This window comes from Oncorhynchus keta, chromosome 21 (genome assembly GCF_023373465.1).
Source record: "Oncorhynchus keta strain PuntledgeMale-10-30-2019 chromosome 21, Oket_V2, whole genome shotgun sequence".
NCBI classification, from domain to species: domain Eukaryota; kingdom Metazoa; phylum Chordata; class Actinopteri; order Salmoniformes; family Salmonidae; genus Oncorhynchus; species Oncorhynchus keta.
In genome coordinates, this window is record NC_068441.1 from 5,178,689 (window position 1) to 5,196,802 (window position 18,114).

At 44.9% G+C, this 18,114-nt stretch overlaps 1 protein-coding gene across 3 annotated transcripts; it reads left to right on the plus strand.

The window, feature by feature from the left end:
* Nucleotides 1–1,208: 1,208 nt before the first annotated feature.
* On the plus strand, nt 1,209–13,962 carry LOC118399979 (PAK4-inhibitor INKA2-like). Of its 3 annotated transcripts, none has more exons than XM_035796269.1 (2): nt 1,209–1,868; nt 10,918–13,962. In XM_035796269.1, exons 1-2 carry the CDS (start codon nt 1,797–1,799, stop codon nt 12,067–12,069), a joined length of 1,224 nt encoding a protein of 407 aa, XP_035652162.1. In that variant the 5' UTR covers nt 1,209–1,796; the 3' UTR covers nt 12,070–13,962. The 3 variants fall into 3 exon arrangements, with proteins under 3 accessions (XP_035652162.1, XP_035652163.1, XP_035652161.1); XM_035796270.2 differs by lacking the exon at nt 1,209–1,868 and adding an exon at nt 9,688–9,757; XM_035796268.2 differs by lacking the exon at nt 1,209–1,868 and adding an exon at nt 10,448–10,661.
* Nucleotides 13,963–18,114: the final 4,152 nt, after the last annotated feature.

Sequence of the window (18,114 nt, forward strand, 5' to 3'; positions counted from 1 at the left end):
TGGGCAAGAAACTCTGCATAAAGACATAAACCCAACAAGGGTAACAGAGCTTCTCCTTGCACACGAATGAATGCAAACATATTTGCATAATACTGTAATAACAACAGTGGGAAATCAAGCTGTCTAATAAAAAGAGACAGCGTGTTGAAGGCAGCTTCTCTTCTTCTCCCTAAAGTACACCGATGTTTCAGATGATTTATTTATACATCCAGCCCCCTTTCCTTGCTTTCGGAATTGAAGTCAGAGCTACTTCCTCCTCTCATCCATCTGGGAAAGCCCAACATGTGGCTGATACAAGACGATAACAGTACTAATTTAGATGGAATCAGGTCATACACAAGGAGCTCTGGAGCTCCGAAATCCAAGTTCCATTTCTGAAGTCTGGTCCAAGTGTCTCAATTCTGCAAGAGAAGGATATTTACAGGATCAAACCCCTTCATTCCTCCAATGAGTAATTGTATCCGGGTCACGCAACAAAGGACTGTCGCTCAGGTGCTTCCTTGCTGACTGTGAGGGTGACAATACTTTGCCCTCCTGAGATAACCGACAGTATGTGTGGCTCCTTTTAGCAGACCCTTTGAGGTTCTAGTCATATAGCAGAGCAACTTACAGGAGCGATTGGGGTTAAGTGCCTTTCTCAAGGGCACATCAACAGATTTTACACCTAGTCAGCCTGGGGATTCGAATCCACATCTTTTTGGTTACTGGCCCAATGCTCTTAACCGCTAGGCCACTACCTACCTACCTACCTACCTTCCTACCTTTTTTGCAGTGCATACAATGACTAGGAAATGTTGTGTGTATGACTTGAGTGGCAGGACACCAGCACTGTTCATGTGAATTATGCATTTTTTTTGTTTATTTTTCTGAGGAACACCAATTCAATGCGTAACCCAACTCGCCTTTCAACCAATCATCATCTGTGTATCGAAAGTGGAGGCTTTGAGTTGTACACATTTTTGGTCCAGTGTTACATCCCGTCCTTGGAGAATATATACAATTCAGTGGAGGCTGCTAATGGGAGGACAGCTCATAATAATGGCTGGAATGGAGTAAACGGAATGGTATCAAAGAAGTACTTCCCATGTGGATGATACCATTCCATTGACTCCATTCCAGCCATTATTATGAGCTATCCTCCCCTCAGCAGTCTCCACTGATACAATTAAATGTCAATCATTTCAAACGAGCAGGTGTCGACACACCAGTGCAATTGCTAGTTCGTCCAAATGTGTATTTTCTCTAGTCTAAAACACTGTCAAAGCCTAACTACTTTATATTTCAAATTAAATGTAGATTGACTTATTTGAATACCACATGGCCATAACTCATAAAGTCCATTGCAAATATATTCTCTTTTTTTTTCATTACAGCTATAACGTCAGCACAGTGCCAAAGAAAAATAAACATCGCAATCTCATTGGAGGAAATTGAGTGGTCAACGTATGCGCTCCCGGTGAATGAGAAGAAGAATAGGTTACAAAGCAGGGGATGACAAGTCAGAGATATCGACAGGCAATCGTGCAAACCTAAATAATCTTTAGGTCTAAACAATCAATCATATTTGGAGTAAATATACCCAACACAGAGCGACAGATTCGAGAGTTTGTGTTTTTGGAATCCACATCCAAAACTAGACGAGGGCGCGCATTCCAGAACAAGCTTGGCGTTTTTAGCTTGTTCCATCATCATGACGCTGACAATTGAATAGCTTAGACTTTGTGACTTTTGTGATAGGCATGCTTGAAATAATGAGCAAGTATTTTATTTGAAAAAGCCTACTTACGTTTACAAAAATGGAACGACAGCTTTACATGCCAGAGCGCAAAAATATGGATACTTGCTTGAGACGTCTGAAGCAGGAACTGGTATGTTTGAGTTTTCTGATTATACAATGTTTGTTTTCTGTTTCTACTTCAACTGTTGTTCTGATATCCAATTTTAGTATATGCATTCAGATGTAGCGTGTTTTGGACATTTTTAATGCCAATGCAACTGGGTCACAAAATAAGTAAACAGCTACGAAAATATAAATTATAATATTTAGTTATTCATATTTAGTTGTTATACAGCTGAGGTTGTATAATACGGCATAGTTCCATTTGACGTTTGTAAATAAGTTAACTCAAGCAAATCAAATGCTCAGTTCGAACATTCCATCCTATGATTCTTGCAGACCGTTGTTCATGCGTCTGGGATGGACGGGATGAAATGGTACAGTCTAATGAATGGTCAAACAGTTTCCTGCTCTCTTTTCTTTCCATGAGATGCTCAGTGTTCTATGAAGACTATTTCCAAAACGCGATGGCCAACAATTTTCTGCAATAGTGTTTTTTTAGTCAGACATGATTGCTTATGGGTACTTTCATGTGTGTGTAAAAAAAAAAATACTGTTCTCAGATTTTTCATTCATAGATTTTAGGTGTGTATGAATTTTTTATTTTTTTGTGTGTGCAAAATACTATATATCCATTGTTTAGCTGGAATGGAATGTTTGTATCCTATATATTTGACTGTGATATGTGCTTGTCTCACGCTATCTTAAGATGAATGCCCTTATTGTAAGTCGCTCTGGATAACAGCATCTGCTAAATGACTACAATGTCAAAGGTAAATGTTTTACATACAAATCTCATATTACTGTATTTCATTATTTTGCTAAACATTTTTTAAACATTGATGTCACAAATATATCATTTGTACAGTTCTTTAGGTTATTTGTTACATTTGACTGTGTAAAACCAAGCAGTACTACTTCTTCATCTGAGAATGATGCGGATATATAGCATTTAGCAAGCAAACATACTTTTTTGTCTCTCTGAAATGAAACCATCAAGTGATAGATTTTAAACAAATACATGTTGAATCATGTCATGATTAGATATCGAAAAAGCACACCAATCTTTCATAATTTCTTTAAACAATAAAAGCTAATTTATCAACATTTCTGAAAATGGATATATAGTGTTTTGGAATTAAACTTCATAAATTCAACTGCTGCCTATATTAATGGTGCAATATGCAGAAATTGCTCAGCCATTACCTGGTTGCAAAGATTCTAACAGTTTGCCTAATTTCAGTTTATGTGACAAAGCAAGTGTAGAGAATCATTGTACCATCTAAACCGCAGTGAAATATATTTTTCAATAATCAAAAATATTGTATTTTCAGCTGTTTGAAGCTGGTGTACAAAACCAAAAGTAAAATACATTAAAAAAACGAAACTTAACTAAAGGGAAGCATAGAAATAGCGCACATAGAACAGGTCTACCGCTTCTTATACTTGCTCTCAATGAGAATGACAGTCTGTAAATCACATTGCAATGTGAATTTGGAGGAGTCGGCTAAAATGTTACACATTGCAGCTTTAACATTGCTTTATTAATATTCCTAACTTTCATACACAGAGGCATGTCTAGGCTATACATTCCCTTGACACTGTGATGGGTTTTGAAGACAGTCTTCTGAAATAGATCGGCTATTGCTGTAAATCTATTCTGTTTTCATAGGGCCGTTGTTGGGGACTCTGTGATTAAAGATACCCAGGGGGAAAAAACGGTATTCTCAGTTTGAAGTGTACGATCCACATTCTGGGTTCTCACTGCTCATGTTCCAGATCTTTTGGCAGATGCACACACAGCATTATCAAAGCAGCATTAACTGGCACAACTCCTATTGGAACGCTCTTCAAACGGGTAGAATGTTCTTTAACCCACATGCCCAGGGCAAGGCATGCACGGTCTGTAACATGACACTTCTGTGGCTTCTGGGTTGTCTGCACTGAATTAGCTCCACGTCTGTCAACTGGCCTGGCACTCTGATCACAACAGGAGGGAGCCATGGTATGGCGTGTTGTGTGAAGTGATGGTTGCCAATATCACAGTTTGCAAACCCAAAAGAAGAGGGAGTCTGTCATCCCTGTGATGAAGCAGAAACAGAGAGCAGATGCAAGTTTTTTTTTTTTTTACTCTCCCAGAGTCTGTCCACTCCTGTACCATGCAGAGCACAATCTGTTGGAGTGTCTTGTACCCCTAAGGTGTTGCCGATGCCAAAGTTCCCACATGTCTGTCTGTCTGTGTCTGCCTACGCTGGTTCCCCTGAACCCCCATTTACCATTATACCAGTACAGAGAACAAGCAAGGGGGTGTGAATAAGAGCAATAGATTAGAATAGAAACTAATAGAATAGAAACTAATAGAATAGAAACTAATGGAATAGAATAAGGACTGTAGCTTAGCCTAATTATCTAAGTCTAATCATCTTATTGTGAATGTTATATATATCATGCTATGGACTGTTTTATCATCAGCTTTCAACACCATAGTGCCCACAAAGCTCATCATTACGCTAAGGACTCTGGGACTAAACACCTCCCTCTGCAACTGAATCCTGGACTTCCTGACGGGCCGCCCCCAGGTGGTAAGGGTAGACAACATGTCTGCCATGCTTATCCTCAACACTGGGGCTCATCAGGGGTGTGTGCTTAGTCCCCTCCTGTACTCCCTGTTCTCCCACAACTGAGTGGCCAAACACGACTCCAGCACCATCATTAAGTTTGCTGACGACACAACAGTGGTAGGCCTGATTACCGACAATGATGAGACAGCCTATAGGGAGGAGGTCAGAGACAAAAATGTAAGCAAGACAAAAGAGCTGATCGTGGACTACAGGAAAACATCAAAAACATTAACATCGACGGGGCTGTAGTGGAGCGGGTTGAGAGCTTCAAGTTTACATCACCAACGACCTACCATGGTCCAAACTCACCAAGACAGTCGTGAAGAGGGCACGACAACACCTTTTCCCTCTCAGGAGATTGAAGATTTGGCATGAGTCCACAGATCCTCAAAAAGTTCTACAACTGAACCATCGAGAGCATCCTGAATGGTTGCATCACTGCCTGGTATGGCATCTGCTCGGCATCTGACCATAAGGCGCTACAGAGGGTAGTGCGTACGGCCCAGTAAATCACTGGGGTCAAGCTTCCTGCCATCCAGGACCTATATACTAGGCAGTGTCAGAGGAATGCCCAAAAAATTGTCAGATTTTCACCTAAGTCATAGACTGTTCTGTCTGCTACCGCACGGCAAGCAAGTCTAGGACCGAAAGGAGCCTCAACAGCTTCTACCCCCAAGCCATAAGACTGCTGAACAATGAATCAAATGGCCACCTGGACTATTTACATTGACCCCCCACACACACATTATTTTTACTCTGCTGCTACTCGCTGTTTATTATCTATGCATAGTCACTTTACCCCTACCTACATGTACAAATTACCTCGACTAACCTGTACCCCTGCACATTGACTCGGTACTGGTACCCCCTGTATATAGCCTCATTATTGTTATTTTAATGTGTTACTTTTTATTAATTTTTACTTTCGTTTATTTTTAGTAAATATTTTAGTAACTTTTTTTTAAAACTGCATTGTTGGTTAAGGGCTTGTAAGCATTTCACGGTAAGGTCTACCTACACCTGTTCTATTGGGCGCATGTGACAAATTAAGTTTGATTTGATTTCATGTGAAAGTCCTGTATGGCAAAACAAATTCTTGGGTGTAAAACAATGCAACATTGCTAAGCACAACGACGATGACACATCACGTGTCATGCAAAGATTCAGTCCTTTTCAAGGCAACTAATGCCCCCCCCCCCCCGAGTACCTCCTGAACATCTGCATGGTGATGTAACTTCAGCGCGTCAAAGGATATCAAAGCTTTTGACATCCGATACTAACACTAATTTCACTTTTATGGTTCTTCTTTATATTTTATCCGCCTCGAGACATTTCAAACATAACCATCTGTCAGCTTGGAATGCTATTCTAGGGAGGGTGTGTGTGAGCTGTGAGGTCATGGAACTTCTGAGAGAACAACTATGCCAATGCCGTTACGTCCTGAGGTGGTGAACCAAGCTACTGTGCTCACGGAGACTCTCCTTGTTCTCTGTTACCTTCAGGGCGTAGGGGTAGCGGTGGTACGGAGCAGTGGTCTCAGTTGGTTTGTTTGGAGCATCTCTTGTGGTTCCATTCTCCAGCCGGTTCCTTCCTTCCTTCCCCTTGGCTAAAATTGCCCGGGGTCACATTGGCAGGTGGTTTGCATGATGCGATCGTTGAGACCGGATGGAAGCGGTTCACAGTGAAAAATAAATGATTCAACCCCGAAAACATAAACAAGTTGCTCAAGACCTACATAACGATTATCATGGTAGTAGGTCATTACTATTATCTTGAGCGTTTGCAGTACAATGATCGAGTAAAGTTTTCTATTTTTATTGTTAGGGATTTTGGTGAGCACTTGCACAGCACGCAACATCTACAGACTTCAATCTTTCAAAGATGTCGCTGATGTTCTTAAAGGCTTAATTAACCCACTGCTCCCTTCCAGCTTTATCATTTACGGCAGAAACAAAGTCTGCGAGGGCCAGGAAACTGCCCATTAGACCACCTCCCAGTGTTAAAGGGCCCCAGGAGGCTTGGCCTGGCTCACCCACCTCTGGTCTATGGGCAGCGTAGAGCCCTGGCTTACCCCACCACAGGGCTCTGCTATATGGGCAGTACAGAGGCATGGTCTGTATGCCCTGGATACAGATCCCAGTAGTGCAATACAACCTACCATTCATACTCAATAAGAGGTGTGTACGTGTGCGCGTTTGTGCGTGTGTGTGTGTGTGTGAGAGATAAATGCCCTCTCTAATAGCCCAGGGTTTGATAACCTTTCCTTGACTTCTCATTTCTCCTACCTCTGGCCATCAACACTGAATGGCTCTCTTTTAAATTCATGACATAAAGTACATGTGTTTAGTTGACACTCCCTTATTAGGCTGAACTGCCACTTAAAGAAATGTGCTTGGGTGCTGTTTATTTGTTCAATAAATCAATTTAAACCGTGTTAATAAGGGTTCTGTGTACGTGTAGGGAGACAGATTCCTTTTTCATTTTTTTTCTTCATTTTTTTGTGATTTTTATTTATTTATTTTTTTACCCCTTTTTCTCCCCAATTTCGTGGTATCCAATTGTTTTAGTAGCTACTATCTTGTCTCATCGCTACAACTCCCGTACGGGCTCGGGAGAGACAAAGGTTGAAAGTCATGCGTCCTCCGATACACAACCCAACCAAGCCGCACTGCTTCTTAACACAGCGCGCATCCAACCCGGAAGCCAGCCGCACCAATGTGTCGGAGGAAACACCGTGCACCTGGCAACCTTGGTTAGCGCGCACTGCGCCCAGCCCGCCACAGGAGTCGCTGGTGCGCGATGAGACAAGGATTTCCCTACCGGCCAAACCCTCCCTAACCCGGGACGACGCTAGGCCAATTGTGCATCGCCCCACGGACCTCCCGGTCGCGGCCGGTTACGACAGAGCCTGGGCGCGAAACCAGAGTCTCTGGTGGCACTGCGCCGCCAGGGAGACAGATTTCACCGTAACAAATGCGCCACGCTTGCTCAGATTTTGTTTCCCCCTCAACTGAATGAGGAGAGAACACTCAAGAGCCGCGACCCCAATCTTAACCGAGTGCAAAGATAGTGTTCATTTATTTATGCTGTGTGGGACTTAATTCACATTCATGCATATTCAAAGACTAGCGCAAATGTTAACTGTGTGATAGTTGTTGAGCGCTCCTTTGCACACTTGATATGACGTGGCACCTCATAGCCTTTTTCAGAGACTTAACTTTTAATGGGTAATCATCCAACATTTAATTCCGGACTGCCAGTGATTACTCCCCACATTTGAAGCATTCAGAACTTAATTGCCAATTACGGTCCGTTTGCATCACTGCATTTGTTGCCTGAGGATGGCTGGATTGTCCTTAACCTGCACTTTTTACTTCCTAATACGTTTTCAGTCGCTAACCAACTGTCTACAGTCTACAGGTAGACCCTGACGGATCACACTGCTGAAGTGATGCTAACACACTAACATCACAGAAAGCTGCTGACTTAGCTTCAGTATTTGAGATATGGCTTTAATAAGCTAATGGTACCAGAGAGACAGTGTTCGATGCCCTGCAGCCCCCCTCCCAAAAGGAACCATTTCCCTCTCCATTTGCTGAGTTTAAGATCTGTTATCAGCACATTTCTATGAACCACTGACTCAAGCCGTCTCTGCAACACAATACAGTAAACATTTGGGGTGGGAGAGTACACTGAGAGTACACTGCCCTGGGGAGACAGTCAGTCCAAAGACAAAAAATATGACTTGATTTGATCCGGCAGAAAGCTGATTCCAGCTCGTCTGACCTATTTGGGCCGCAAAGTTTTGGGGTCATGTGAGGTCAATTGAGTGCCTTAGTTGGCACAGTGACGTCAACAGTGGGGCTGAAGCCTTTGAGGACATTGTGAATCATTTAAGAGAGCCAAATGGAGTAAACGGCGTGTGCTTTTGGATAATTGGAGCGGATGAGTGTATTTGGGAGGGAAGAATGATTGCATGTTGAGGAGTAAGCATGCATGAACAAGTCAGCCAGATAGATTCCATGTGAATAGGAATGGTAGCATCTCCTAACAAGAGGTTGCAGTACAGCTGTAGAAGGGCAACTTCAGCCCCTTGTGATGTAATCTTTCGAATGATTCTGACGTAATGTTATTGACAATTCCACATGTTGTTTTATGGAGATAATCGGGAAAAACCCAACCGTGTGCACCATGTGGCAATGCTGGTTGAACCTTGATGTGGTTTGAGGTAAACAGTAATTATATAAAGCCTGTTCACCAGCTTCTAAAGACTCCGGGCTAATTACACCTAATGAAGTCAGCCATATGTTTTAGCGCCTAGAACCGCAGGAGAACACAGAGATGACCTCATTGTTCCAATTACCTTCACCTTCTATAATGGCTACTCAGGAACACAGACTCCTTTTGTCTCTCTGCTGATGTTGCGTTTCATTTTTCGGTGGAAATGTCAGCTGAGCTGCGTATGGATTACGAGATCTTCTGTGAGACCTTTTCAAGTGCTTCTTCGTGCATCATTTTCTTCGTTTGAATATGAAGGGATGAAAGGCTAGTTTAGGGTTGGTCAGTACAGTGGCTCTTGCCACTGTTGGAACGATTGACCATGTTGTCTTATCAGTTCTAAACAAGAGTGTCTGCAAAATGTTGAATGATTTTTCAGGCCTGCAAGGTTTTCTTTTGAAAATATGATTTACGAGGTCGCTCTTCGTGTTAAGTATTACGACGTGTTATTAACATATTGTAAACATGTTGTGACGTCATACGCCAGGACATACTGCAGATTATTATGTTTGCCTCTCTGACACTTTCCTGTCTGTCGTTTGCTCGTGTGTTAGTTACTGAAGTTACTGATCCAATGCCTTCCCACTTGGCACTTATGTGTACCACAGTCAACAAGTACAATATCATTGACCTTGCTACTTATGATACCCATCCCCCCTCCTGTTCAATAATTGAATCCCTCTAGACATCTAAACATATGGCAAGGCCGACCATAACACTCACCAACCCCCCAACACCAACTCACACTGCTGTTACCCCAAACACCACTTCCACTGCTGCTGACTCTCACCCAGTCTTTGTCAATTAATGCGTGCTTGAGTGAACCCACCCCCACGGTTAGGGATTAACGTCTAGACAGACACAACTGATTGGCTGCCAGGACAGCGACTGGCCCTGATTGGCAGGGGCTACATATAGGGGTTGGCAGGAAGGGCTGTTTGAAAGGTGAGAGTGGAGAGTGGAGACGGACTGACAGAGCAGCCAAGAGAGAGGAACAGACTTGTGTAAAAGTTCTAACAAGGTAAGGTGATTTATTAGGATCTTAGACTGATGGATAGATTTAATATCTTGGACGTGTAGAGCGAGGTATAAAGTTGCTGTTTTCTATATTTCATTTAAGTGAACAGCATTTTATCCAACTTGTTCGGATGTTTGCAGTCTACTGTGAGTTGGAGCAATCTTATAGAGTGCACACAAATAATGTTACATTGTTGGTATGGTGGACCAATTGTATTACCCAGCTGTATTAGCTGTCCTTGAGTGAAGGCTGTCTCTATTCAGAGAGACAGTGAAAACAGTCAAAGCACAGTTGGTCAGACTACTGAAATAGGATCTGTAATTCCAATCCCTTATTCAAATGTTCAACTGCAACATGGCGTTCTCCAAACTATATCAGCGTGGATTGAGATGCTTTTATTGGTGTTGTCCTATTTCTGTAACATCACACAGTTTTGCGTTTTGTAAGGAGGAGCATTCGCATCTGTGTATTCTTAATTCCCGAAGACACATCTGTCGTATCAACAGCCAAGTTCAAAGTAAGTCCGGGTGCATGGATTCCATTTTTAAAGACACTCTATTGCCTCAGGGACTGCTTGGCTGCGGGTGAAACAGTTATAGCTGGGTCACATGACATAAGCTCAGTCCCACAGGATGCTGGAACAGAGAGAGAGAGAGAGAGAGTAGTTTGAGAGAGAGAGAAAGAGAGAGCGTGGGAGAGATGAAGCCAGAGATACTCCTCCCTACAGCTGCTGAGCGACAGGGTCCTCTCACATACGCAAAGCCATATGGGGGCCCTGTCATTCAAAACGGGTCATGTGACCGAAAAGAAAAAAAAACGAGTGGCCTCAAAACACAGAAGGGCTACGGTGCAGCGAGAGAGAAACTGTAGCAACACCAATGGAGATATGGAAAACAAATCATTATTGGTGAGGGGTAATTATGTTAGTACCATCTGTACATTTTGGTTTGTCTTTGAGTTCATTAATTTGTCCTAAGCGGTGCTGTGATCTAAGTTCAACTGTAGATGGGCAATGTAAACACTGGTCAGTGTTTGACAGAGGGTTATAGATGTGTTATAGAAGTGCTTGAATGGATGAGTTTTGCGGGTGACGCTAACTGGCCATTTCCCTGTTGTTTTTGTCTCCCCCCTCTCCCTCATCCTCTCCCTCTCTTTCCCTACAGGTGTCTATGAAGGAGGCAGGAGATGGCCTCCATGCTCAGATGAACTCCATGATGGGGGCTCTTCAGGAACTCAAGCTTCTACAAGTGCAGACAGTGCTGGAGCAACTAGACATCTCAGGGAGGCCCATCCAAAGGGCGGCCCCACCACCAACAGCAGACACATGTGGCCCTTGCCCTATCCCCAGCCTCAAGCCTATTCTCGGCCCTGTCCACGATGAGACTCAGAGGCCCCCCTTGGACTGGACAACTGGTCGGGAGGAGCAGCAGCAGCAGAGCCGGGTGGGGCACCGGAGCAGCCTGGGCACCTCTCCTTCCTCCTCCAGCCTGGAGACATTGGAGACTGAGAGTGAGAGCCAGCCTCTCCCTCTCCCCCGCAGAGTGTCAGGATACACTGCCCCACAGGTGGAGTACTGTGGCCCACGTCTTAGCCAAGTGTTTCCAGAGCAGCATCAGCAGCCGGCTCACCCAGCCCAGGTGGTGGATCTGCCTGGCATCCTCTACAGCCTATCCAGGGAAGGCCCCTCGCTGGACAGCGACTACTCCCAGGACAGCATGGACGACTCCAGCGACTGGACCTCCTCACTCATGAGCCGCAGCCGCAACCGGCAGCCCCTGGTCCTAGGGGACAACGTTTTCGCCGACCTGGTGGGCAACTGGCTGGACTTGCCTGAGCTGGAGAAGGAGGAGATGATTGGGGGTGTTTGTGTGGGGGCAGACGCAGCCGACAGGCCCGACTCCCCAGCCCACCCTCTCCGTCTCAGCCGCTCCCAGGAGATCTGCAGGAAGTTCTCTCTGACCACCAACATCTTCAAGAGGTTCCTGCGCAGTGTGAGGCCCGACCGGGACAAGCTCCTGAAGGAGAGGCCAGGCTGGATGGTCCCCGAGAGCCAGGAGGCCAAACTCTTCAAGAGGCCCAAGAAAGTGGCCAAGCAGCAGGCCAAGGGAAGCTTCTACCTCCCGTTCTGGGCAGGTGTAGGACAGCAGCAGCAGGGTAAGGGCCGGCAATGTCCCCAGCTGGCTGAGGAGAGACACAGCCAGAGCCAGAGCCAGTTCTCAGAGATTTACATAGACAGGAGACAAGAGTGGAGACAGGAGGCCAGAGTGGAGAAAATGCAGCCCTTGTTTGACTACAACACGGCTGTGTGGGTCTGATGCTGACGCTGCTCCAGGGTGGTGGCAGGTGTTGGGGATTTGGCTGGGAGCTCTGGGAGGTTTGTGTGTCTGTCTGTCTCCACTCAGAGAATGGACTGACTGAGGAATGAACATCCACACTATTTCCCAACAGAGAGATTATCAGGCCAACTGTTTGTCTGACAATCCTAAGACCTAAGACCTGTGACTGAGAGAGTAAGCAGGACTTCCTCTTATAGATGGGTTCACCCAAAAAATTGTTCGGGTTCGAATGAGTCCGTAAGTGCCCTGGACTTATACGATAGACGGTACTTCGATATAGACATGATGCTCAGATAATGCTCTGAATTCCATCGTCATGGTTCACACCTCAACCCTGTTTCATTATGTTTGAATGCTGCTGTAGGTCCCACCCAAGTGTATCCCCACCCTCATGTCTCATCTCGTACTTCTATCTAGCAATAGAACACAGCTGTTACACGTACTGCATGGGCTCTAGTAAATGTTTTATCTGTGACATTGTGAAACAGTTGCCACTGAACTGCCACTAAACATGACCACAGGTGCTTCTTCGCCTCGTTGCCCAGAGTCAGACAGCTGGATGAATACACAAGGGTCTAATATTGTCACATCAACCTCACTCAGGGATCAGGATGTGGCCTGTGTGACCGACTGGGTTTGAACCTGGATCTCCTGTGCTCCACAAGACTGTTCTAGCCCGCCGAGGTAAAGCCTAGGCGTTAGCTTGGGGAGCTAACACAAGTCTTCAGGGGTCAGGCAAGGTTACTCGTCACATATCCTTGGTCTCCGAACCACCTCCGTTACACCTTCACCGTTCACCAGCCACCTACACACACAAAGCCACTCCAGGATAGGGTTATCTCTTGCCTTGTAGACATGATGGCACATCTTGACTCTACAGCCAATCCTCCTGGCTAGCGTATTACACATGGCAGAGAGAGAGCGAGAGCTGTGTGCCATCTGGTTGCCTACAGTTACATAAGGACAAGCCAGCAGCACAGACAAGAGGTGCAGTCATTCAGCGTAGGCTGTCAAGCGTTTTCCCAATCAACCCTAAACAGAGATGCGGCCGTTGCATATGTATGTGATATGTATCTAATGCTAAGCAGGGCCTGGAGATTTCAAGATAGCAGAGGACTGAGGAGGAGAATGTTTACAGTGAATCCTTCCACATGTACATACAGTACTATACCTAATGAAGTCAGCCATATGTTTTCTCTTTGCGCCTAGAACCACAGGAGAACATGTTAATGAGCATGTTAATGATGTCAACAAAGTCTATTAGCCATTGTGTTCATTTCATTTAAAGGGTCTTAAAGAGAGGAAGATTGAACCCAGTAGATATGTGGTTGGTCCTAGCTCTCTTTATGAAAGAATTTGGGGCGTTTCGGGGAGATTTCACAGAGCAGTATGGTGCAACCTTTACCTTCATTTCCCATAGCTGAGCTCCACATTTCCTCAGTGAAATCACTGAAGTGACAAGGACTATTTACCTTATTTTAGAAGACATATGGTATGCAAATGCAATCCTCAGCCCTCAGTAATAAGAGTGGTTCGAGGAGTTGATTTGATGTGAAACATCACCCCATCCATGCATTCGACAGACATGAATTTGATTTGACATGAATTTGATTTGTTAAATATCGCTATGCACATATGGCGGGTTTTTCAATATTCAGGTGGGATTATGTTCAGTTGGTCACACGTGGACGGACCGCCTCTGCGAAGCCTGTTATGCTAGAAGAGCCTCTCTGCCTGTCTTCTTCATATTTACAACTGTAATTGTCATTTTTAGCGCTGTTGTTAAAACTGTGGTTCTGCGAACCTCAAAGTGTTACTGGGTGTAAAACTGTCACTGACTCTTTGTAAATTAAACTGTTTTCTGAAAAAAGACGTGCCGCTCTGGTTCCTCGACTGGAAATGTAATTTGTATGTTCCGAACATAATTGTACTCTTTGATCGGTGACCCATTTTTATTGGGTGATTTTTTTTATTTTTTTTAACACCCCCAACATACTTCGAACCAATTAGTCTGTCTCGCTATGTTTAGATTTGAAATAGTTCTTCGTTTTTTTGGGGGGGGGGTATATTTTGTTGTTATACTAATGGTAACAGCAGATTTACCACATACAGTATACCCTGTGAGACTATGATCAAGCTTTCCCTTTTGTCAGAATAGTTCTGGGATTTGACCTATTCTACTCTATTCCCTGCATTCTCTATAGGCCTAAGTTCTGTAGCATGACTTACTATTTGGTTAGTGTGAAGCGAATCATCTCCTGTGCTTCAACTCAGGGACACACTCAAAATTAAAGTGGAAAACCACACTACAGGCTGATCCAACTTTGATGTAATGTCCTAAAACAAGTCAAAATGAGGGTCAGTAGTGTGTGTGGCCTCCACGTGCCTGTATGACCTCCCTACAACGCCTGGGCATGCTCCTGATGAGGTGGCGGATTGTCTCCTGAGGGATCTCCTCCCAGACCTGGACTAAAGCATCTGCCAACTCCTGGACAGTCTGTGGTGCAAGGTGGCGTTGGTGGATGGAGCGAGACATGATGTCCCAGATGTGCTCAATTGGATTCAGGTCTGGGGAACGGGCAGGCCAGTCCATAGCATCAATGCCTTCCTCTTGCAGGAACTGCTGACACACTCCAGCCACATGAGGTCTAGCATTGTCTTGCATTAGGAGGAACCCAGGGCCAACCGCACCAGCATATGGTCTTACAAGGGGTCTGAGGATCTCATCTCGGTACCTAATGGCAGTCAGGCTACCTCTGGCGAGCACATGGAGGGCTGTGCGGCCCCCCAAAGAAATGCCACCCCACACCATGACTGACCCACCGCCAAACCGGTCCTGCTGGAGGATGTTGCAGGCAGCAGAGCGTTCTCCACGGCGTCTCCAGACTCTGTCACTTCTGTCACATGTGCTCAGTGTGAACCTGCTTTCATCTGTGAAGTGCACAGGGCGCCAGTGGCGAATTTGCCAATCTTGGTGTTCTCTGGTAAATGCCAAACGTCCTGCACGGTGTTAGGCTGTAAGCATAACCCCCACCTATGGGCCCTCATACCCCCCTCATGGAGTCTGTTTCTGACTGTTTGAGCAGACACATGCACATTTGTGGCCTGCTGGAGGTAATTTTGCAGGGCTCTGGTAGTGCTCCTCCTGCTCCTCCTTGCACAAAGGCGGAGGTAGCGGTCCTGCTGCTGGGTTGTTGCCCTCCTACGACCTCCTCCACGTCTCCTGATGTACTGGCCTGTCTCCTGGTAGCGCCTCCATGCTCTGGACACTACGCTGACAGACACAGCAAACCTTCTTGCCACAGCTCGCATTGATGTGCCATCCTGGATGAGCTGCACTACCTGAGCCACTTGTGTGGGTTGTAGACTCCGTCTCATGCTACCACGAGAGTGAAAGCACCGCCAGCATTCAAAAGTGACCAAAACATCAGCCAGGAAGCATAGGAATTGAGAAGTGGTCTGTGGTCACCACCTGCAGAACCACTCCTTTATTGGGGGTGTCTTGCTAATTGCCTATAATTTCCACTTGTTGTCTATTCCATTTGCACAACAGCATGTGAAATTTATTGTCAATCAGTGTTGCTTCCTAAGTGGACAGTTTGATTTCACAGAAGTGTGATTGACTTGGAGTTATATTGTGTTGTATAAGTGTTCCCTTTATTTTTTTGAGCAGTGTATATAGTATACCCAATGCTTTACTTTCTGAAGGGCACCATTAGGGCAGTGCACGGCTCATTGTCCAATACACCTTACAGAAAGCAGAGGTGATGCCAATGCGCTTGACATTGATGTATAAATGGAACACTTACACATTCTCAGAACTGTATCAAGTATAAAACCCTGTTTTGCGTAAAAAGACACACATTCACAACAGCTGCTAAAAGGAACATGTCGCAGCATTACGTGACGTTCTTAGAGCAGGTCAGTGAGCATTCCAGATGAAAAAGACTGTAGTAGATCGTGAGATGCAATACAATATACAGTCATCTGCATGGGAATAGGAAGGGGGAGGAGGATTACAGTTGAGCTGCTACAGTAGGCTAGTAGTCCACTTCCAGGTGCAGTGTTGGATGGAAACTGGGGGGCTCTTTCTGTCTCTGTGTGTGTGTGTGTGTGTGTGTGTGTGTGTGTGTGTGTGTGTGTGTGTGTGTGTGTGTGTGTGTGTGTGTGTGTGTGTGAGGAGGGGGGACAGCTGCAACTGTCATCCCTTTCTCCTGGTTCCAGCTTTCCTTTGGGTGAGAAGCAATGGATGCTTGCAGACCCCCCCCACCCCCCATCCCATTTCCCTCCATTCTCCAACCTCCTTGCTAGGCAGCTGTCGCTCTCTCACAGCCCTGCCTAGGCTAGCCCCGGGCCACAGCACTGCCTGGTCACAGATCTGGGGTACAATGCTTAACCCACACAGCTTCGTTATACAAGCCTGCAAGAAACACATATAACCCCTTGCAAGAGGCAAGCAGCCTCCCTCACAGCTTATAGTAGTTAAGCTTTGACCTTCCTCCCCTAATGTATTGATGGAAATGAAGAGATGATGATATTAAAAGCATTCGTTTATAGTGAGTGGAGGGATTATCATGTTACTGGGAGGGGGGGGGGAGTGGGGTAGCCATGCTGCCTGGGATCCATGTTGGCTCAGATTCCCACATCCCAACATTGGTCTTTCAATAAATAGACTCCTCAGCTGTTGAACCAACAACTCTGTCTCCTCTCCCTGTAATGTGCTCACATTTCACTATTATATTTGTCAGCTCCGAGAAGCTCAGAATCTAAGCTCCTTTTTTTGCACAAAAAAAAAAAATACTTCCCACACGATACATACACATATGCTAGGCAGGCAGGCTAGAAAACCACAGTTCATTTGCAATAGCATGTAAATACCCATGCTGTACTTTTGGAAATAAAAGACTGCAGACCAAGGAAGTAAAGTTAGAGGGGATAAAAGCAAGAGTTAAATCTGGGTCGATTCTTTTAGGATTTGCCATCTGGCCTCTTGCAGTGCATGTTCATTTTACAATCTGTTTTTTTTCCCACTCTCTCTTGATTTAAGGATGCATGCAAAACAGAACAGACACAATCTCATATTACCAAAACAAACATGTTCTGACATATCAACATGTTTTGGCTTCTGGCTAGTGCTCTATGCTACTTGTGTTTGAATACATTGGGAAACAGAAGAATATGTGCCATCTTTTGAGCTAATACTTACGGCTATGCCGACCTGAGTGTCACATAATGATAACGGGTCCCCAGAAGGAGAGGAGTTAGGACAGACAGGGGCTCTGACAGGTGAAACTCGTGAATGATAAGATTATTTCTTCTGCTTCGCTGTCAAATTCTCAACAACGTGAGGAATTCCATCCGTATGTTCACAAATGTAAGATCATGTTGAGTCTTCTGCCAGCAGATTATGTTGATACACAAGTGAGAGACTTTTCTCCCAATTTCAAATGCTTTGAAGTGCAAATGAGTCTACCAATAATGTATTTGGTGGTAAGTATTGTTGACTTCAATTCTCACATCAAAGAAAAAAACTATACTGGAAATTATTCTAGTTTTGCACTTAGAAGTATGTTACTGAGCAGTCTTCTCCAATTTAGGAGATCTGTACCAACTTGCAGCATATGTACAACCGCTTTGAACCAAAACGCCTGAACTAAAAAAGCATGAACTAAAAAGTAATCTCAGTGAGCAACACAAATTGAAAGAGTGATAGTGATCAGTAAACAGTAACTAACAGTAACTAATGTGCGTCCTGGCAGTCCTCAGTCTGAACCCGGGCGGTGGTGAATGTGAGCTGAGCAGGAAGAGGAAGAGGTCTCTCTCTCCAACCTCTCCGAGGTGCGAATGAACGACAACACAGATTAGAAGTGACCCCTGTGGCTTCGGCTCAGCGGCCATCGTTTTAAAACTCACCCCGGCAAGGCCTCAATTTCCCCCAACGCCCACAAACTCTTCCAGTTCTATTAAACCCCATGAACGCTAAATAATTGAGCCTCGTATTTAGCTGGTCTTATCTCGGTGGGT